This window comes from Raphanus sativus, chromosome 1 (assembly GCF_000801105.2).
Source record: "Raphanus sativus cultivar WK10039 chromosome 1, ASM80110v3, whole genome shotgun sequence".
NCBI classification, from domain to species: domain Eukaryota; kingdom Viridiplantae; phylum Streptophyta; class Magnoliopsida; order Brassicales; family Brassicaceae; genus Raphanus; species Raphanus sativus.
The window spans coordinates 21,529,334-21,552,563 of record NC_079511.1 but is presented as its reverse complement, the minus strand read 5'-3'; the positions used below and the strand labels follow the sequence as shown (position 1 = coordinate 21,552,563).

The window sequence follows — 23,230 nt, the reverse complement described above, 5'->3', positions numbered from 1 at the left end:
CACCAGACCTAAATATTCTGTGTATGAACATCGAAAAAGCGTGTGCCAATCCTCATTTGCTAATGCTCTGTCCAATCGACATTTGACCATAACTTTATTTCGTCGCCCTTGCCAGGACATTTGATTACCCCGTGCTGGAAATTCCAGCAATCCAGTGTTCCAGATCATGTTGTTGAAAGGTACAAAAGATCTCGGACTCCTTAAAACTCCACCTTCCTTTCATGATTACCGTAATTTCATTTAAATCTCCAATGATAAACCACGGTTCTGATCTTGCCAGACCATATCGAGTTAATCTTTCCCATACATGTTCTCTAATTTTTGGAACCGGTTCTCCATATACAAACGTCATATAAGTCTTTTTGCCCAGTATAGTTGCTTCCACGTCAATCATTTGATTACTCGTATACAGGATATTAACCATATAATCATTATTATAATATAGAGCTAATCCTCCACTTGTACCAATCGGATCCACTGTAACTATATTATCAAATCCGAAATGATCCTGAAAACCTTGAACAAAAGCAAAGTCTTGTTTTGTTTCCGTTAAAAACAAAAAAAAATCGGTTTATATTTATACCATATATCTCTAAGATAACTGATTGTCCATTTACTTCCTATACTCCTGCAATTCCAGCTAAGTACCTTCATTAAAAAAATATTTTGATGTGCTCTGCCGAGCTGTAAAAATTGGTGTGAAGAAACCCATACCGATGTCAAAAGACTCTACAAGAAGTTTTAAACCCATCCATGGGTCGCACCAAGGAGAAAAAACAGTCGTGCTGTCTACTTCCCATCTTGTTACCTCCTCTTGCTGACATAACGTCTGGTACTCAAATCCCAAATCTACCAAGTGCAGCAAAGCCATAGATACTAAAAGCGCTATCCGTATTATAACATTTAGATGGCTTTGATAAAACTTAGGAACACTCGTATAATACCAAATTCCCAATAACCATGTATAATAATACATGTATAGTTGAACAACTTCTCCAAATGTGAACTGAAAAAAACTTAGTGACAATACCAACCAATCAATATAATAATACTTAGCATAAACCGGAGTCCCATACACTCCTTTTCACCAAATGAATTGAACCGTATCTCTTTGGCCTAATGAAGCCGATAAGCCTAGTGAAGCCAATAAGGATCGTTCTACTATCCTCCACTGATTACCATTTATCTCTAGCCTCAAAGCATGCACACTCATCTTAAATCCTGTTACCAAACTCCATACCAAGTCAATCCTCAACGTAAGCTGTAGACCAATAAAAGACACAAACCAGTAACCCAAATAATCCAAAAGCAGAAGTTTATTCCATGTTACGAGCAACATAACACCACTTCCATCATACATAAACCTCAATAAAAAGAAACAAAAGACAAAAAACTACCCATTCCCAGATTATGCTCATAGAGCTTATTAAAAAAACAAAAATTAAAACACCCGTACTTGAAAGAAACTCCTGTCTCCCAGCTTCATTTTCTCCTCGCTCTTTTGTGCAACTCTTCATAAACAATGTCAAGTCTTAGAACTGCTCGTCTTCGGGTTTGAGGTACCCTGCTCCTCCTTCTGTGTCGCTCCTTCACCAAGCAAGCGCACTCATGCAAAGAGTATCAGTAAGGTTTATGTTTACATCTAAAAATCATGAAAAATATAAACGATATTTCATATTCACTTTAAACATATTAATATGTAGATTTAGAGTTCAGATTTAAATATTGACTAGATTATGACCCGCTCGACCGAGCGGGAGTCATTTTTCTTTTATCTTTGTTTTTACTAAATATTATACATGATCGCCAATGTGTATTAATATAAAATTTTGATAAATAACAATGTGTACTAATGTGTTTAAATAAGCAATGTGTTTAATTACTAAATTTGATTTTTAAATTTTATGATAACGTAAAGTAGATTTTTTATGTATTATTTAAAATATATAGTGCTATATATTTTGTATTTTCAACATTTATCATAGAAAACTTACATTGGGGTATTATTTATATGAAAATATGTGTAACATAATATATTTATTATATTATATAAACATATGCACACCCGCACGTGTTTTATTTTTAAAATGTATTCTATATTTTTTAGTTTTATGTAGTATCAAGTTTGTAATTCAATTTTGTGTTTAAAGAACAATATCAAAACTGTCTTTCGTATGTAAAAATAACATTTTGCAAGCGCGAGTTGTGTCTTTTTATTGTAAAACAAAATTTTATATAAAACTTATGTTTTTTTGTACATTACGAAATTTAATTTTTTAAAATAATTATTACGTAATTTCAAAGTGAATTTTATCTCTGAAATCTAATATATTTTGTGTGTAATGATTCAAAGCATTTTCGATATATATTATATTTCAGTTTGGTTTGTTTTTAGTATTATTGTATAAGTATAATACTATACAATATTACTATATTCTATACAATATATGAAGCTATGTGTTATTTGTTTTAGAAAGTAGATTAGGCCAGCGTAGTTATAAGAATAGTCATATTTTTATCTATGTGTCTATGACTTATCTACCTAATGTTATTCGTACCAATAAAATTAATATGGCCAATGAAAATATACTGATCAATTTAAAATGAATTGTATAGGGTAATTATAAAACGATTAATATTTTTTAGTATTCTTAATATATATCTTATTTAAATCGACATGTAATAAATGTAAAAATTATATATGGAATATGAACAAAAAGAAGAATTATATTTAAAGAAATACATCAATGCAAAGTTAGACTATGGTACGTATTATATATAAAGAATGAGACATTTAATTTAAATATATGATGTCCAACTTTAAAAATCTACCTAGAAGAAGTTTTAATGTTCCTGTTTTAATAAGATAGATTATTCAATTTTTGTTGTTTCCGAACTCTCGTTGTAATTGCTATTGACCCGCACGCCCGTGCGGGTGTATATTTCAAAAATATATTGTTATTTATTTTTCATGTTAATATCAAAGCTGGATAAAAAATTTAAATCTGAAAAACCAAACCGATCACGATCCGAAAGAGTAATACCAAACCCGAACCAAAATTGATTAAATATCCAAATTATTCAAAATTTTGATATTTAGACAACCGAAACCATAACCAATTCGAACCGAAGTATTTTGGATATCAAAATGTATCCGAAAAAGATCTAGATACTTATATATATTAATTTTTTTTAATGTACATAAAAACATCAAAAATATACATGATACTTTTAGGTTGGTTTAAATACTTGAAAATATATAAAAATAGTCAAATATAAATATCTAACATAGTAGAAAGTACACTCAAAATACTAAAATATTTAAAATAATTATTGATTTTTGATCCAAAGTTTAAACCAAACCAATTTATATGTTAAATTTAGATATTCTCACATATGCTATTCAGATATATATACAACATATTATTTTATTTATAGATTTTAAGAAATTCAAATATATAATGAATTTTAAAAAATAATTTAAATGGGTTATCCGAACCCGAACTGAACCCACAAAGATCTGAATATAATTCGAACTGAAATTTAGAAATATCTGAATGAGGCTAAAATCTTTGATCTCGGAAACCAAAAACCCAAAAAGAACCGAAACGAACCCGAATGGATATCTGAACGCCCAGCCGTAGTCATAATTCGAATTAAAATTTAGAAATATATGAATGAAGTTGAAATCTTTGACTCCGGAAATCCGAAATCCAAACAGATCTGAGAACCAGAATAGATACCTGAACGCCCAGCCCTAGCCATTATTATGTATCATACATATGTAATTATATAATAAATTGTATTGGTCCATCATATAAATAATCATATAATTAATAGTATTTTATATGCACCATCTTATAAATAATCATATATATTATATTCTTAAAGTTTGATATGAAATTTAAAAACCATAATTTAAGTTGGTATATGAAATTAATTTTTTGTTGTATTTTTCTTATATATACTGAAAACATTTTTTAATAATGGTTATTGGAAAATATATTTGTAAAAATAAATTTTTAATATATGCATATTTTAAATCAATTTTTGATATAAATCAACTTTAAATTATTATTTTGATTTGAAATATGTATATAAATTTAAATTTTATTTTATGATTATTTTAGACAAAACAATGTTTTTAGGTAATTAGATTAGTCCATTTTGTATATTTTAAAGCTGATATAATGGATTTCCAATTTTTATTAATAACATAAGCCATTACTTTTTTCTTCTTGACATACTTTTATCCATGTTTCAAAATTTTAATTTTTTGCATTAGTTTTCTATAAATTATTATTAATTTCATGATTTTTTTTTTGAAAATTGAACTCTTGAAATTTTTATATTTGACTAAACTAAATAAGAAAATAATAATGTTTTAAAAATTGTTTTATATTATATACTATTTATATTTCAGTTTGTGTTTTTATTTTCACCATTAAGAATTGTAAATAAAAAGAATTGTAAATACAGTGACAGAATTATAAATAAAAAGAAATATATAAAGAAGGTTGTTTAATTTATTGTAAAATAAATGGCTAAAATTTTAAATAAAAAGAAGTATTAAATATGTTATTTATGTTTCTAAACAATTCTCATTTGTTATTAATTTATTGAAAATACAATAGATAAATGTGTAAATAAAAGAAAGTACACATCTCTACTATTCATGTTTCCAAACAATCTAATTGTGTACTTCAACTTTAATAATAAAAATGACACTAACTAAGTATTTAAATATATAATAACATTTTATACATGTTTGATAAATCATACTATATATGCTGTTACAAACAATACGACTGATCATAACAAAAAAATCGAGTAAAAATTAATAGTTTAGATGAGAAAAAGTTCATTGATAGCACAACAATGTGTATTACACGATTTCTTAAGCATGATATTAGATTGGATCGAAATATATGGTTAAATATTTATACAATTAGTTGCGAGAATGACGTTATATAGATATTTATAGGAGTTAATTTTGGTTCATTCGGAGGATATACAATTTAATTAATTGCCAAAAATTTAGTTAGGTGGTTAAGGAATATTATAAAACACAGTTTATTAAACCAGTGGCATAGAAACGTAAATATTTAGGAAAAGTTAGGGTTAACTCAATTTTGTACTTCAGTTTTAATAGATTAGATGATATGGTTTCCATGTATCATCACGAGAAAAAAGGACATGTAATTTAAAGATGATTAGGAAACTGCCTATGAAATATTAAATGGTTTGTTAAATATTCAGGTCAGATAATAAGAAGTTGAAAGAGATGAAGTGATAAAATTTTTTAAAATAGGTGATGGGGTGTTAATTTTTGGTAAAACACTTGATTATGTATAGCTGACTCCACAAAAAGGTTGATATAATGGTCCTTAGTCAATTAAAGATTCAGTCAATTAAAGTGAATCTTTAAGGGGGAAAACTAAAAAGATAACAAATTAAAGGCCTCAGAATACATTTTATTATCATTGCATTATCAAACGATGTAGGCATATTTTGCAATTTGCATCATCATTGGCCCTTAAGCACCCACCAAGATCATTGCTACTTATTATCCAACACTCAAGGTTAACATATGATTTTTAGTAGGAGAAAATAACTAAAGTTCATACATATTATTATTAGGCCTGAGCGTTTTTATCTCAACCCAAAATACCTACTTAAATCCGAATCGGAAAAACTAAAGCCGGATTCGAACTGTTATACAAAATATCCAAACAAAACTTAAGAGCTTAGTACTTTTGGATTTGGTTATAATTCAAACCGAACCAAAATCCGAGCTATGATCCGAAGATATCTGAAGTTGTTAATGTTATTATATATATTAAGGTGATTTAGATATTTTTAGAGTATTCAAATTATTTTTGTATTTTGTTTTATTTGTTATTTTGAACACTTTTAGTTAATTTAGATAGTTTAACTAATTTTTAATTAAATTTTAAAATAATTTATATATTTTGAAAAACAATTTGGAAACTTTTGATGCTTAAAAATATATTTTGGACGATTTCAAACATTGGTTAAAATCCGATCCGAACCAAACCCGGAAGGAACCAAACCAAACCCGACTCGATAATTAGTGAAACTCGAATGAGACTTATGAGCATAACACCAAAAATCCAAAAATCCGAATCAACCGAACCGAAACCGACGAGCCCCTGAACGCCCGGCCTATATATTATAAAGAATTTGAAATTTTCATGGGAGTAACCAAGTGCCACCAACTTGGCTTACCTACATCCGCTACTGCCAACAATCCATTTAAGTTGTAAGAGCATTTTCAATATCACTCTATTTTCCACTCTAAAATAGAATTTAAAGTAAAAATATTTTAATGATACTATTTTTTCCACTTTATAATAGAGTGAAAATAAGTTTACTATATATAGGGTAACTTATTTTTTGTCATCACTCTATTTTTCACACTAAAATAGAGTACCATTAAAAAAATAATCAACTTTATTATAGTGTTACTCTATTTTAGAGAAGAAAATAGAGTAAATCATTAGAAATGGTCAAGTTGGAAGATAAAACGCGTTATGGCTTTGTTAAAAATAACTTAAGACGAGAGAAATTAATTCTAAGAAATCATTAATTCGATGTTGTGTGAAACTTTTTATAGTAATAATAATGAAAACTGCAATTAAACCAGTCACTTCTTTTTCAGCAAGGTATTTATGGATTGGAAAAACAGATAAATAGGGAGTGACAGCATCAAGGTTAAGTTTTTTTTTTTTTTTTGTAAATTTCATCAAGGTTAAGTTTACCATATGATATTTGTTCTGATAATTGCACAAAGCTGAATATGATCAAATCAATGCCAAAAACCGTCAGGAGAATCCAAGATTGTACTGACATACGCAAGAAGAAAATATGGATACAAAAAGTAGAGAAAGACAGAAGAGTAACATACGCGGTGTTTACGAGTTCAAATGAGACGATGCGATTGATCCAACGCCCCGGGGGCAGAAGGAATCCTGCCTTTTGCTATCTGAATAACACATAATCATATCACATCCACAACATGGCTTTTTATAAGCCTCAAGGTTTATGTTATTTTTTGAAAAGAAACTGTTTTAAGCAAGTTCGAATGTCTTACCCTATAATAATTAAACAAAAAAAAAACAAATGGATTTTGTTTGTATTCAAATTTCAAAAGTCAACAAAAGATAATGAAATATATACTTTTCTGGCTTGGCCACCAAGGGGTCAAAAGTTTTGGCTTGAAGAGCAAGGGCAAGTTTCTACAAATGGCAAGTTGATACATGGCAGGCCCGGCTCAAATAATTTGTGGTCCTTGTGCTCATCTAATTTTTTACCCAATCTATACTATTAAAGCAGGATCCTATTGTCCTTTTTACCTAAACATGTCCAATCTTTACAATGATTCCTTACATTTCGTAGAATAAAAAAGGGTATTTACGTGAATTACGTCCAACATGTTTTGTGTCAACGTTTTTTAAATGGCCCAATGTTTAATGTAGGCCCAAACGATTTGCATCCAAACCTGTTAATAAAAGATACGATTTTGAATTAGATATCTATACCATTAAATAAAAAGCTTAAATTTAAATAAATAAACTAAATTTCGGAAGTTTCTTAAATAACAATACCGAATATACTAAATCATAACTATATGGTCGATACTTATATTTCCATATCTTCAAAATATCAATAAAAACCAATAAAAACAACAAACCGCAAAATTTGGAAACTTAAATCTATATTATAATAAATACGAAAATCCAAGTTTCTATATCTTGAAAAAACTTGATTCGCAAGATATACGATTTTACTAAACTCACGGCTTATATTCTCTAACAGTATTAAACTTCGGAATATCCTAAACACACGACATTTCTTTTCCTATATATACATTTTATTTGCCTCAAAGCAAACACACAGATTTTGAAACGTTTCTCTTATATTGTTTTCAAAAAAAAGTATGTACCTTGATAAGATTAGGCTGTGGAGAAAAACTTGGTTGATTGAAGTCAAAGGCATCCACACCTGAAAACCAATCAATGTCCATTTTGGTGAGACTTTAGAGATAATATTTGCAGACAAAAGGTAAATATTGGGCACTTTTAGTTTTGTAGTTTACGTTTGGTTTTACGGAAATTGTAAATTATTTTTTTTTTGCTATAAAATTTCTTTGAGGGGATCAAAATTCTTAAAAATATGTTTAAGGTATTTAGATAGTTGTAGTAAAACACTTATCTTTCAGCTGATTGGTTGTAATCCACAGACTGTTGATTTACCTTTAAGGATCAGAATAAGTCCTTCGGTCAGAGATCGCCTTCTTCTTCTCTCTACCAAAGATGAATCTACTTTTGAGAGAGAGTTTTGTTGTTTTTTGTATTTAAGTATACTGAAATAAACAAAAATTTGTATTTGCCCGTTAATTTAATCGGCTATAACCCAAATGTTTTAATAAATTAAAAGGAAAAGGCCCAAACAGAAAAGCCTTAATTAATATATAATAAATAAAATAATTATAATTTTGGTATACATTAAACTTTTTGTTTATTAATTGTAAGTTAAGTAATAGATTTAAAAACATAGAAAAGCCTTTTAACCGGTAAAATATAATAGATTTAAAAAATTAAAACATTTTTACACAAAAAAATATTTAAAAAAAATTAAGACACAAAATATTAACTTCATAGACCCTTCGAAGAAAAAAAAAAAGAAGATTAAAAAAATTGGTAATGAAACATTGTCTTAGAATCAAAGACAAACCTTTGGAGTTTTGATATGTTGAACACCAAATCGAACTATCACACCAATACCTTTATATGACTGCATCAGATCGGCTTCGATTTCATCGGATCTATGAAGTTTAAGCCATTCAAGAGGGCATGCAAAACAAAACGAGCCCCAAAAAAATGTTATTTCAAGTATCCACCAAGGATGAAGAAAATAGAGAGTAAGACATACCTTGGAGATGACGATGAGTCAATTCGTTAAGACCCAATTCCATTTCTTCAATCGCCATAAGAGAGTGTATTTCTTTTTTTTTTTAAAGCAAATGTGTCTGAAACAAGGAAAAAAAATTTGGATTGTATTGCTAAAAGTCAACTTGGTTTGAGCCAATTTATTTTTCGGGTTTTTTTTAACTTTTATCTCTTTAAACAAAGCCCATTTTAATAGTTTTGAGTACAAAATTATAAACAATTATTATCTGGCCCATTATCATGCCCATTCAAAATTATAACAAATTATATAATTGAATTATAAAATACAAACATAAAGTTGATATTATAAACATCTGTAAATTATTTTTGTAACTTAATTTTAAAGATAAACATATGTTATCTTATATCATAGAAAATAATAATTTGGCTTAAACTAGAATTGAGAGGAAACTATTTCTAATTCGGTTAATTTCGGGGTTTATAAAAAAAAAAAATCCGACTTGAACACATTACTCAAATCGATGTGATAAAGATGTATAGTTTTTAAATGGGTCCTAACACTTGAAAATAAAATAATTTGAAAACTGAATAACTGAACCGTACACAAATTTCAAACCTGAATGCACATCCCAATGAAATGTCAAAACAAATTATATATGTCAAAACTAAAATTTTAAAATTCAGAAAAGAAAATAACAACTTTTAAATCGAAATTTTTAATCAAAAGGTTATCCCGCGCTTTTAAAGCGCGGGTTAAAATCTAGTCTATCTTATTAAAACAGAAACATTTTGTTGGACCTAACATTTATTTTGTAAGTTTTTAAATTAAATACACCTTTATACTTTATATTTAAACATACATTAAATCACTAATGTTCATTTCTTTATACTACTATCAATGTTTCCAAACAATATACTTATTTCTTTATAATACTATCAATGTTTCCAAACAATATACTTATTTCTTTATACTACTATAAATGTTTCCAAACAATATATTTTTATACTACTATCAATGTTTCCAAATAATACAATAATTAATCTTAATTATTTTATATCTTCATTTTCTCTTTAAAATTTTGTAGAAACGTCATAATTTCATAAATTGCAAAATAGTGAACTTTAAAATTTCGATTATAAGATTACAAATTATGAAACTTTTACAATTTAAATCCAATTAGATTACATATCGGTCATCCATCAGTTCAATCGGTTAGTCTCGGGTTTTAGTGATTTTTAATATGAATATTTTAAAAACATAAATTGAATTGTCAGATCTCCGGATTAACCGGTATAATCACAATCGGGTTGAATTTAAAAATACTGATTTAAATACAAAAATATTTTAAATACACACTCTTTAAAAATTACCAAAATATTTGTTAAATTATTAGTAAAATTTTTCATCGTAAAATATTCCGCGCTTCAAAAGCGCGGGTCAAAATCTAGTTATAGTTATTTTGTTATCAATTTGAAAATTTAAGACCTTAATCTATAGGTTTTTATCAAATAGAGACCCTAATCTATTGCAAATACAGAGAAATGCTATAAGCCGTTACTGGATACATGTTCTCAGTCAGTTTCTCACTCATTAAGGGGTGATTGGTAAAAACTCTACGATTAGTTTCTCGGTAACCACCTGGTCCATCCACAAATGCAATTTTTGCGGTTGGTAACGGTTGTTGGCTTTTAAAACAATCACAAAATATTATAAATCGTTTCAAACCGCTTCAAGCCTCTCGTTTCAAACCTCTTCAAGCCTCTTAAAATCAAAAACGGTTCCAGCTAACGCTTGTGATTGCGGACTGTTGTAGGTGGATAAATAAATATAATTTGTTTTCTAATTTTTTACAAAATTTAATTAAATTTCAAAATTAATATTATGAATAAAAGTTAATATTTATTTTATATTTTATTTTAAATTCACTAAAATTATCACAATTTTGTTATATAAAATATTCAATATAATTTTAAAAGAGAAGTTTCCAAAACTATCACATTCCTAATACCACTTTTCGTGTTTACCTAAACCATATTTATCTTTATTTTTAAAGAGATAAATAGACACTTATAGCTTTAGAATTAACTAATATAGACTAGAGTTTAGAGTTGAGGAGCGGAGTTTTGGAATGTGGAGTTTTGGATTTAAATAAATATATAAATAAATATTTATTTAAAAAAAATAAAAATAGATTCAAAAACAATTTTCGAATTTCTAAAAAGATATTTTCAAAAAATTCCAAAAATATAAAAAGTTCGAATTTGAAAATTTATAATTCGAAAACTATATTTTCTATTTTTAAAATAATTATTTATATTTATATATCTATAAAGAAATGGTATAAGAGTCTTTTTTTCTTTTTATGAAGAAAGTATTTTTGGAGGACTGATTGATCTTACGGGTGAAATAGCACTCAGAAACTCGGCATACAGAGAGATGCGAAAATCTGTGAAGTCTTCGTAGCAGGGGAATGGAGACTCCGAAACTGTCGCGATCACAGTATACAGGAGCTAGTTCAAGATATTATCAGGTACCCTCTCGCTCTTGAAAAGTCAGTCAGTGATAGTGCAATCTGGAAGTGTGGGGAAAATGAATATAAAGATAGATTTGTGGCTGTTGAGACTTGGAACTTGGTTCGGGAACATAAAGTTGAAGTTCCATGGCATAAGCTGGTCTGGTTTCCGCAGGGGGTTCCACGATACGGTTTCATTACTTGGCTAGCTGTGTGGGACAGGTTAGCTACAGGTCACAGGATAAGTCAATGGGGACAACCGCAGGTTTGTATCTATTGTGGCTAGCCTGATGAGACTCGTGATAACCTTTTCTTTGCATGTCCGTTTACATTCACTCTTTGGCTGCGAGTGGGGGGGAACCTCTTTGGAGTCGACCCTGACCCCGATTGGCATACAACGTTAACTCGCCTGCTGACAGGGCGCTATGATAAGCTCACTTTTATTCTGTTGAGGCTGGTGCTACAGGTCACTATATATTCCATTTGGCGTGAACGTAGTGATAGGCGGAATCGCATCACATCTCTAAATTACCGCTACAAGCCTAGGCTACAAGGACTGATGCAAAGATGGTTTAGTGCACACTGAAACTGTTCTTTCTCTTCTTTAATTCTTACTCTCGGTCCTAGTCATAGCATTCTGATTCTTTCCTATTCTTTGTACATATGATTCTTTCCAACTTTGATCAATAAATTTCACATTTCATCAAAAAATCTTTTTTTTGGAAATGTCTTTTTGGTGAAGGTAAACATGATTAATGATACCAATAATGTGATAAAAGTCAAATTTCCCTATTTCTAAACATTAATATAATATATAAATGAAAAAATATTCTTTCAAAACTTCATATATAAATCTTCAAGACAAATTTTATTGAAATTATAACTTTTATCTAAACTAAATAAATAAATGTAATATTATTATTAATTATATTTTATTAATAGTTATTATATTTTATGATAATAATATTTTTTAGTATTTTATAACGTTATAATCTGTTAATATTGGTGATGCCTGTTACCTTTTCTGCATATTTGAGGAAATCAGGCCCCATTGATGTTCATATCATCATCTCACTGATTTAAGGCTTTTGTTATTATTTCTTTTACAATTTCAAAAATTCTGAGATTTTTGACTTTCCTTGAAGCTACCCTCTATACTATGTTTTCCTCTAAACAACATTCATGGGTACCTTTCTTCCACATATGCATTCTCTCTCCGGTACACTTACACAAAGTCAATCTCTTCTTGTGTGTGTATTTATATATCTCTATATAGTGTTCACTTTGCTTTGGTATGTTGTTGTTGAATGAGTACAGAGCTTGGTCTCGGATGCAAGTAATGTGCGTCTTCGCTCTTGAAATTATAATTGTCTAAGTGGTTTATAAGATAATCACCACGATTTTATAAGGTCGTCTTAGTGACGCTTACGTCCGGGCATTTGAGGGTCCCAATCGAGTTTCAGTTTTATCCAATCGGATTTTGATTTTTTGGGTTTATCAAAATCAACCATATTCGGTTTATTTGAAAGTTTGGTTCGGGACCGGTTCAGGACCGGTTCGGGTTCTATCAGGTTCGGGTCGGGGTTAGTAAATCTTCAAAGAACTGGTACAATCCAATGTACATTCGGATTCGGATCCTAATCAGTTCTTCGGTTTAAAAATATTTGATTTGTACATATTTTGTAACAAAAATATAAGTAAAATTGGTTTGTTTTGCTTTCATATAACTAATTTGTACATTTTTGTAACCAAAACATAAGTAAAATCGATTTAAAAATAAAATATAAACATCAACCATGATCATTCAAAATCAAACGAAAGGGAATCATATTTATTAATAAAAAAAACTAAATAAATGAAATCATAAAATGAAAACCATGACATCATGAAATGAGAAACATTGTTTAATGAAAACAAAATCTAAATCTAAATATTTCAAAATTCACAGCCACCTTTAACTATCAACCTTCAAGTAATAGAACCACCAAACTTTATGTAATAGATAAGTATTTTAGATGTTCAGAATATTTTAATGTATTTGAATACATATTAGGAATTGAGATAATGTTTTGTATAAGATTTTTCTGGAGTTTTGAATGTTTCGGGTTTTATCAGATATTTATTTAGATTCGGGTTCGGTTCGGATAATACACATAACCCAAAATACCAAAAACAAGATCTATTCGTTATTTATATCGGGTTCAGATTCATTTTTACTGGATCGGATTCGGTTCGAATTTTTGAGTTCGATTTATTTTCCAGACCTAGCGGCGCTTAGGTGGCCGTCTAAAGAGTTTGTTGAATGTTGATTTTTCTGTATCATTTCAAGCATCTATATTCTTAAACATGATCAATCTTTTATTTTTCCATTTAATGAAACCTTTTTAAATCTAGAATACCTTTAATTTTTCAAAGGATTACTAATTTTCATTAATGATATTCTAGTCTTTTCGTTTTGGGCATATAACTAAATGTAGACTAAAAGATTATGAGTTTAAATCATAATAATCAAGAGATTCATTAATTAAATGCTCAAATTTAAAAATTCATTAGTATATCTGAGAAACATTTTATTATATACAAATTAAATCTAATCTTAAATATATCTTATAAATTAAACTTTTAGTGATATTGCTTTATTATACACTATATTTTGATCCGCATTTTCAAAAACGGATATTTTTGTGTTGATCATTTTGAAAAATATGCATGAATCTATAATATTTGTTAGAAATTAAATAATTTTAAAATTATTCTATTATAATATTTAAGTTTCAAGCAATGTTTTTCAAATCCAACCCAAATCCGCGGTCAAACATATAGATCCGACAATCCATATATAACTCGTATATAGCATATAACATATATAATTTGTTAATATTATTAGTTTCTTAAATTTATCTAAAGTTCTATATAAATATACTTATATGAGAATCAACATAGTATAATTTGTCTATTTAGATCCGTCCTCCATTATTTTAAATGATTTTAATGTTTTTAAAATTGGATAAAAAATTTATTAATAAAAATTGTTTGACAACATTTTGCAGGGGAATATAATCTTGTTCTTACAATTCTCAAAAACTATTATTGATGTGATACATTAAAGGATTTATACATATTAACAAAAAAAAATTTGTTAAGATATTTGTTTGCATATTCTGGTATTTATAACATGTTTTATAATATCAATTTACGTATTGAATTTCATTTTTCAACATTTTAAAATTAATAAAATTTTCAATATTTTGACAAAAATATTGATAATGTTTAGTTTAGTGTTTATCAAAAAGATATTATATAAAAAGTCATAGTGAATTTTTTTCAGAAAATTGTTGTAAATAGTTTTTTTGGATAATAAATATAATGATACATTTTGAAAAGAAAATTGTAAAGGAAAGAGACATGATTTTTTTTTTAAATGGAATATTTCATAAATTAATTGTTGATAAATTCCCTATGATAGCTATTTTTAATTTATTTTTACAAAAAGAATTAATAAGTAAGAAAGGACCAAAAGAGGTTCATTAAAAAGTAAATGCATTTATACCCAAAGTTAATTAATTTATATTTATGGTTTAAATTTGAGGGTTGGAGCTTTGGGGATATGGTTTAAATTTAAAGAAAATAAAAAAATATTATAATTTTTAAATAGCTTCAAAAATTATTTTTTAATTTTAAAGAAATTTTGAAAAACCAAAATTTGAAAAAACATTTAAAATTAAAAAAAAAATCGAATTTGAGAACATATAATTCGGAATTATAAAAATATAGTTTTTATTGTTTATATTTCTACAAAGCAATGAGTAAAAAGGTATTTTGCATATTTAATGAAATTTGTTTTGTTCATTTTTTTGGGACCCTTTTGGTGACAAAAACTTAAAAATTGGCTTGAAAGAACTTTCCTTAATTTTTGATAGATATTAATTTATTGTGCTATACATAAATATAAGAATGACGCGACAATATAATTATTGTTTGGATGAACAGTGACAGTATTGTTATAAGAATCAACCTTGCATTCGAAAGTAGAAGCACTATCTGGCCAAGTTTTGCAAGGAAATTGGAAAGGATAAAGACACTACAAATATGTTTCTTGGATTTCAGCATCACTCATGTCCCAAGAGTGCAAAATCAAATTTCATACTTTTTAGCTAAGACTGCTGATCTTTCCATAAAGAGTTACATTTTGTATTTTTGTTGGTTATTTTATTCCCGTCTGGTTACCCCAGACCACCTCAGGTTTGAGTAATATAATGGTCTTTTGACGTAAAAAAAACAATAAGTTAAAAGAATTAGCGGTTTTAAAACATGGATCGAAACTAGTTTTAATATTATTTTATAAAATTATATTTGAAAGCACAAAATAACTATTTACAATACACCAAAATATTAAACAATCTAAAATAAATCCAGAACATTAATGCGAACATTTTATTTTTGAATTATACAAAGGTATCCTGACTTTACATAAGTGGTCCAGACTAGTTAGGTGTTGCCACATGCTACATGCGAACATTTACGATACATCAAATTTATATGTGAAATCAATTTTTAAATATTTGAACTAAAAATGTAAATTAAAAGTGATTTAAAACTGCAAAAAAATTAAATTGAGATTGATATTACTGCATCTTACCTTTTCTGGATATTTACGGCAATTAGGTCCCCATTAATATCATCATCTCACTGATTTATGCCTTTTGCTTATTCTTAAAGCTTCCCCATATTCTCTGTTTTCCTCTAAACAACATCCATGGATACCTCTCTTCCACAATTGCTTTCTCTCTCCGGTACACTTATAGAAATTCAAATTCTTTTTTTTTTTATGTGTATGTGTGTGATTATATATCTCTCTATGTAATCTTCAATATATTTTCGTATGTTGTTAAATGAACACAGAGATTGAGTCTCGGATGCAAGTAATGCGCATCTCTGCTCTTGAAGATAACCAAACCGGTGAAACTTTCTCTCAGCGTGCTGAGTGGTTTTACCAGAGACGTCCTCTCCTTCTCTCACTCTGTCAAGATCTCTCTAACGGTTACGCCACTCTCTTGAACCGTTACAACCAAGCCAAACAACAAAACCCTAGACCTGTTTCTCATGACAATGATACCGACATCAGTTCTGAAGTTGAGAGCATCTTGTCTTTTGAACAGACGCAGATCACTGCTTGTGATAAGCAGAAAGTTGACGAGTTAGTCTCGCAACTCGTGACCGCAAACTTGGAAAGAGATATGGCGCAGGACGAGTTGCTTCGCGGGGAGCGAAAGTTCAGAGAAGCTTCCAAGAAGATCGAGTTGGTGAAGAAACTTGTGATGTTGCTTGACATGGAGAATGAAGTGGCTGTGGAGGAAACTGTGAATCTCGGATACAAACTCACTTCTCTCTTGGAAGAGAACAGAGAGCTAGCAACGGAAGCGCTGTTCATGAAAAAGGAAGCAGTGAGGCTCGCTAGGTTCGTGCTAAAGATGAGGGATGAACATTTTCACCAAGTGTGTGTTCTGCAAAGCCAAGTGTATGCGCTGCAGTCATCGAGAGAGTCTAGTGTTTATGAAAATGTATCCTCACCGAGCTGCTTTGGGTTGGATAAGAGCAAGAGCAAGAAGAGAAAGATGAGTGAAACAAGAAGTGAACCAGTAGAGAAAAAGAGGAAATCCAAGTGGTTGAAGAGACTTAACCCGTTTGTCAAATGTAGCGTTAGCCCATCGCCTACTCTGTTCCATCAATAAAAACTAGTTTACTTTTTACAATTGATTTTTTTTTTTTGCATATTTTCCTAATAATAATGTCTGCTTATGTTCTACTTGCCTTGTAAACATAGCGGTGTGTTCTTGTTTTCTGAACCATAGTAGACAGTAGTGCAGCTCAATACTCTTCTCATTTAACTTGTTTGGTTGATGCTCATTTAGTTATACGTTGTGTTAGTGGAACGAGAGATTGCTACAAGACTGGCAATCATTTCACTGGCTATCAATTAGTTAGAAAGTGTTCCGGCTATGGATTCATCATGTTTTGAAAAGTATGTCTTCTCCTCTCCGAGCTATGTATAAAAGCATGTTTTCACATTTTAATACAACAAACCTTCTCCCATATATCTACACGAGTGACCCACTGTGATACTATGTTCATCATGACTCCACAAGCAGCTAAGCCTGCAAGAAGACCACCATGGTCTGAACAGCCCATGCTCCAATTGTAAAGATGGCAAGTTTTCCATAGGTTGATGCTAGTGACCAGTCAGTGAGCTCCGCCCCATAAGGCATTGCAGGAAGGTAAGACTGGAGCAAAGACATAGATGACTAGAATGTAGTACCATCTCAGCTGATCAAACATTTGAGGGAGTATAGCTGTAGATACTGCAGCTATAACCACATACCCTCCTCCACCAGCAAACCATGAAGGTATCTATTCTTTAAGGAAGTGTCTTGTTCTACGATTGGTCGTCATAAGATATCTTTGGTGTCAATGGGGAAGCAGGAGATTCTTCTGAGGTTCTACCTCGGATCTGCTTTAATAGTCCTGAAAGGGTTCGGCTCAACACCTTGCAAAAGTTGTATGCACCATCTCCTAGGATCATAGCAACAGCAATGAGAGGCCACATAAGTCCCCAAGACAATTCCACCCAAAAGAAGAGATATGTTGATTATGTATGGGCATATCATACCAACACCCACATATGTTGCTGAAAAATCAAAGTAGAACTAGAACCTGTCAAGACAATAAGTCAATAAACCAGCTTATAATTCAAAGACAGGACAAGAAGCCGAACACAATGCTTCAGGTAATATCATAATATGCTTACTTATATTGGTAAGCTCTGAGTCCAAAGGTAGGGAAGCTATTAAACCCACAGTTTTCACCTGCAGTAAAGAACCATTGAAGGAAACCCCACAAGAAGCTTAAGGAGAAGAATTCCCCCAACACTCTTACTCTCTCCCTGACACACAGAGCCCAAGTCAATAACCAGAAAAATGAAAAGCTATGAAAGTGAAAGTCTCATACTTGGCTAGTTTGGCTCCTTGAGGAGTATGAAAGCTGTTGATAAGATGAGCAGTTGCAGTGCCACTTGCGTATGTTAAGTTTTAAGTGATTTTCTATAGATAATATGAAAGAGTTTTCTTATAATCTTTGAGCTCATTATCAAGCAATTATAGACAATACATATCAGCTCTAGTTGTTTTTGTACTAACTCTGTCTTAAGGCTGCTTTAGACAATTGGTCTAAAGACATAGGTAAGTAGTAAGTAAAGTAAGAAACTGTTTTTTCGTTTCAGTCTGTCCTAAGACTTATTTGCGCTTTTGGTCGTTTTCTCCCTGTCCACCAAGCCATTTTAGTCGTTTCTTTCCGTCCAGCATGCCTAAAAGCCAACCCATTTGGTCTTTGTCTAAAGCCCCTTTTGTCTTGGTCTAGAGACTTTTGGTAAGCCGTTTAGACTTCTTTAAGCCGTTTGTATAGCTTTTCCCATCCAACAAGTATTGTTCCAAACATTAGTTGTTTTTTTCCATCTACCATGTCTAAAAAAATCAGACTAGGTATGGGTCTTTGTCTAGAGAATTTTATAAGCCGTGGGTATTTTAAAGTAAGGAAACCTTGCTTTTTCATTACATTCCTTGTCTTAACTCTTAAGACGTGTGTTGGTCGTTATTTTTTCACCCAACAAGTCTTCTTTAAGACTTTAGTCGTTTTTTCCATCCAAAGACTTTTTCTAAGCCTGGTGGTCATTTCTTTTTACATCCTCATATTAGTCTTTACCTAAAGACTTGTATGGGGATGGAAAAAGAAATGACCACCAGGCTTAGAAAAAGTCCTTGTGGTGACTATATGGGATATGTTTTACCTAAAGACTTGTAAAGCATGACTATATGGGATATGTTTCCGATTCATAATCTTTGTCCAAAGACTTTCTTAACCCTCTGTTTACCTTCCATTCCATCCAAATAATCGAAAATTGATCCCATATAGTCTTTGTCTACAGACTTTCAATCCTATCTTAACACCTTTAAGCTGTGGTGTAAAGTCATGAACCTGCTTTCGATTCATATTTTTCATTGACATGTAATAATCTGTCTAAGCCGTGTGATTAAGTAATAACTTTTTCGATTTACAATAACCGTTGCCTTACTTTTTAAGCCGTCAGTCATTTTTCCATACAACAAAATCACAATCTTTTTTTGTAAAGAACTTTGACCTTGTCACTTCTTTAAACCATTGACCTTCTTTTCATACATAAACTCCTTGGATCTTTTTTCTTCCATAAAGAACATATTTCGTTTCAGTCTAGATTTAGGACTTAATTTCATAGAATTGGTCGTTCTTTCCATCCAATGAAAAAATAAACCACCTTGTCTTAGGACCCTTTTCAGCAATTGGTCGTTCAATCCATCCATCTCACAGTCTTAGTATACTTGTAAGACTTGTGGATTGTGGTTGTCGAGCAGAAGTAGTTCTTTAAGCCTTGTAGTTCATAGTCTTTTTCTTGGACTTCTTTTGGCCGTTGGGTCCTTTTTTCTTCTTTCATCCAACAAGTCAATGAGATTTGCGTTGGTTTTCCCAACGAATCTTGTATAAAAGAATTTGCGTTGAGTTTATTTCGAGTCAAGTAACATATATAATTCTCAGTTCAATATCTTTTTACTTTGTAAGTTGTTTGATAAGCAACCACGTACAATATTATTGCTTAACAGAACCGATACAATCTCAAGATCTCAAACAAGACCTTGAGCCTTCAAACCCAGAGAACAACCTCTCTGTGATCTTTCGATCCCATTAACAACACTCGTGGATCTTTATTTATACTCCTATCTTCAGTAACTGCAAAGCCTCTCTATGAGTCAGCAACTTCAAATCTAGAGAACAACGAGCTAGCTTCACCACGAGCTGCTGCAACACCACACTGTCTGGGAACGCATCTTCTGGTTCTCCATCTGTGCCATATAGAAAAGAGACTGACTCGTTCTCTTTTTGTATTCAGTGTGTATTCATTGTCAATTCTAGACGTATCAGTTGTCTGCAGACTTTTACTGAGCAACTCTTTTATCTGGTCAGTGTCTTGATCTGTCATCATTAGCTGAACCTTTCTCCCACTTGCGGAACACTTGTAATGGCCCCATCTCATCTGTAACAAACCAATCCCACCAACTGTATAAGCTATGAGGAACTTGCTGCAGTGTCTTGTTTTTCCAGTAATCCGTCCAGTCTTCGTTTCTTCTCTAGATTGCCTTTGAATTTAAACATCCAGCATTTAAGGTTCTTCTGCTGCTGCTTCTTGCATTGAACCTTTTGAATCATTGGAACAAAAACAGTTTGTGTGCATGTTTCTTCTCCTTCACACATGTTGTTGCTTTTGCACCAAGTGCTCTCCAATATAGCCTGCTCGAACATACATTTCCACATCTTGATGAGCATACATCACATCACTGTTAGAACCAGCAGACATAGTATCCGAAACAGTCAACTCCAATGTCAAGTCTTTGGAATTGTCGTCTTCTTCCTCCTATTTTCCAACCTTTTTGATCCCACTGACAATCTATCAAAGCACAAACAGGAACAGCTCTCGAGGTTAAAGCTAACTCTGCTTCATTTAGATCAGACAACTCCATCTTTGCATTCCCTAACGAGGCCGATTCACTTGTTGCAGAACGTGATTCTTCCACAATAGAAGACTTTGAAACAGCAGTCCAGTTCTGAGACCTCTCTATAGTTTCTTCGCCAAAGGTTCTCAAGAGCTTCTTCTACAATTGATGACTTTTTATCTTATTCATGACTACTGCCTCATGAACATCTTGCTTGCTTGGTATCATTGTCTTTGTTTTCTCTGATGGAATCGTTGTTGGTCATTGTTGGGTATCTATCATTGTTGGTCGTAAACCAAGCCATTGTTTTTGTTTAGGGAACTTTCTAAGCCGTGCTAATGGTCTAACGTTATATGCATCCAATAAATACTTCTTTCGGCCTTGTAGTTCATAATCTTTCTCTTATTAAGGTTTTGATCGTTTCTTTTTTTCTCATCCAAGCGCCATAATTAAGTTGTCTTTTCCATCTAAGACTTTTCTTTTCTTTGTCGCTGGTCACTGTTTCCATCCAGCATGTCTAACAACCGAATAATCATATTTTCTTTGTCTAGAGGACTTATGTACTTTAATTCCATTAAAGGCTTAATTGTGGGTAAGAAATAGGCTACAATTCATAGTCTTTGCCTTGAGACTTTCTTGAGCCCTGGTCAACTGAAAGGTCTTTCTATAGTTTTAAGCCTTGTTGTAGTTGTGCTCATCGCAAAGACATAGTTCTCAGTCTTTGTCTTAAGACATCTTTGTCTTTGTGGTCGTTCTTCCATTACCATCCAATAAGCCATTAGTCGAATTTTCCATCTTAGAACTTTTTAGACTCTTTGTCTTAAGATCTTTGTCTTAAGACATTTATGAGCTTTTGGTCGTTTTCTTCCCAATCCACAAGTCTTATTTAAGCCATTAAGTAATGAGCTCTTTGCTATTCATAATACTTGTGAGCAAAACGTTGCGCTATGATTCTTTAAGCTGTTGGGACTCTTTGTGTCAAAAGACACAGTATCAGCTGTACTTTTTGTATCAACTCTGTTTAAGATGCTTTACACAATTGGTCATTCTTTGCATCAACCAACTCTCAGTCTTTATCTAAAAACATTGGTAACTAGTGAAGTAAGGAAACTGGTTTTTCATCTCAGTCTTTGTATTGGTCGTTTTTTCCCCATCCAACAAGGCATCAAAAGTTAAGCCATTAGTAGTTTTTTGCCATCTTTCTACTAAGCTACTGGTCGTTGTTTTCCATCCAGCATATCTAAAACCCAACCGATCTGGTCTTTTGTCTCTAGACCTAGACAAAAGGGGATTAGACAAAGACCATTCAACAAGTATTGTCTCCGTCTAGAGAATTTTGTAAGCCGTGGATACTTACTTAAAGTAAGGAAACTCTGTTTTTCGTTACATTCCTTGTCTCTTGCCCTTAAGAAGTATTTGAGCTGTTGGTCGTTATAGACCACCCAACAAGTCTCAAAGCTAAGCCATTAGTAGTATTTTTTTCCCTTACACGACTACTGTCTAAAAGCCAACCCATCTGGTCTTGTCTAGAGACATTTGTCTTTGTTCTAAGAGACTTTTGGTGAGCCGTTTGTACAACTTTTCCCATCCAACAAGTATTGTTTCAGACATTACTGGCTTTTTTTCCATCTATACCATGTCTAAAAAAATACAGACTCGTATGGTCTCGGTCTAGACAATTTTGTAAGCCGTGGGTACTTAGTTAAAAGTAAGGAAACCTTGCTTTTCATTACGCTCATTGTCTTAACTCTTAAGACAGTATTTGAGCTGTTGGTCGTTGTTAACCACCCAACAAATCTTATTTAAGGACACTTTTTCTTTTTCCATCCCCATATTAGTCTTTACCTAAAGACTTGTAATTAAGCATGAGTATATGGGATATGTTTCCGATTCATGATCTTTGTCTAAAAGACTTTCTTAACCCTCCATTCCATCCAAATAATCGAAAACAGATCCCATATATTCTCTGTCTAAAAAGACTTTCAATCCATGCCCTACCAACCAATTATATTCTTCATGGGTCCAGTTTTAAGGCAACGGGACAATGTACCCAAAACAAGAATCTGACTGGGACACTATAAGATCAGTGCTACCTTTGATCTTTTCTGGGTTTCAGAATCCAAACACATCAGAACTAACTTTGTCCTTCCATCCTCTGAAGATAGAAACTCGGAAACTAATCTCATAGACAGACAGAGAACTTACCTTG

At 31.1% G+C, this 23,230-nt stretch overlaps 1 protein-coding gene, 1 long non-coding RNA gene, 1 other non-coding gene and 1 pseudogene across 4 annotated transcripts; 1 reads left to right on the top strand and 3 right to left on the bottom strand.

Annotated features, from left to right (window-relative positions):
- Positions 1 to 1,298: 1,298 nt before the first annotated feature.
- Positions 1,299 to 9,207, bottom strand: LOC108857833 (uncharacterized). 2 transcript variants are annotated; one of them, XR_008935012.1, is made up of 6 exons: positions 8,956 to 9,207; positions 8,758 to 8,848; positions 8,277 to 8,386; positions 7,967 to 8,025; positions 6,929 to 7,522; positions 1,299 to 1,642 (listed from the first exon to the last, which is right to left on the bottom strand). It is a non-coding gene; the product is annotated as an uncharacterized LOC108857833 (long non-coding RNA). The 2 variants fall into 2 exon arrangements; XR_008935015.1 differs by having other exon boundaries at positions 1,299 to 1,587.
- On the bottom strand, positions 5,456 to 5,538 carry LOC130497836 (small nucleolar RNA SNORD34). Its single transcript, XR_008936854.1, has one exon. It is a non-coding gene; the product is annotated as a small nucleolar RNA SNORD34 (small nucleolar RNA).
- Positions 9,208 to 16,112: 6,905 nt separating the features above from the next.
- On the top strand, positions 16,113 to 17,178 carry LOC108855130 (kinase-interacting family protein-like). The gene is made up of 2 exons (XM_018628863.2): positions 16,113 to 16,239; positions 16,349 to 17,178. Exons 1-2 carry the CDS (start codon positions 16,203 to 16,205, stop codon positions 17,176 to 17,178), a joined length of 867 nt encoding a protein of 288 aa, XP_018484365.1. The 5' UTR covers positions 16,113 to 16,202.
- LOC108848264 (probable metal-nicotianamine transporter YSL8) lies at positions 16,969 to 21,325 on the bottom strand (annotated as a pseudogene).
- Positions 21,326 to 23,230: the final 1,905 nt, after the last annotated feature.

Bases quoted from the DNA above. Each gene is read 5' to 3' on its own strand.
- LOC108855130 (XM_018628863.2), top strand. From the start codon at position 16,203: ATGGATACCTCTCTTCCACAATTGCTTTCTCTCTCCG. The intron at 16,240-16,348 runs GTACACTTATAG...AAATGAACACAG, and splicing joins ACAATTGCTTTCTCTCTCCG to AGATTGAGTCTCGGATGCAA.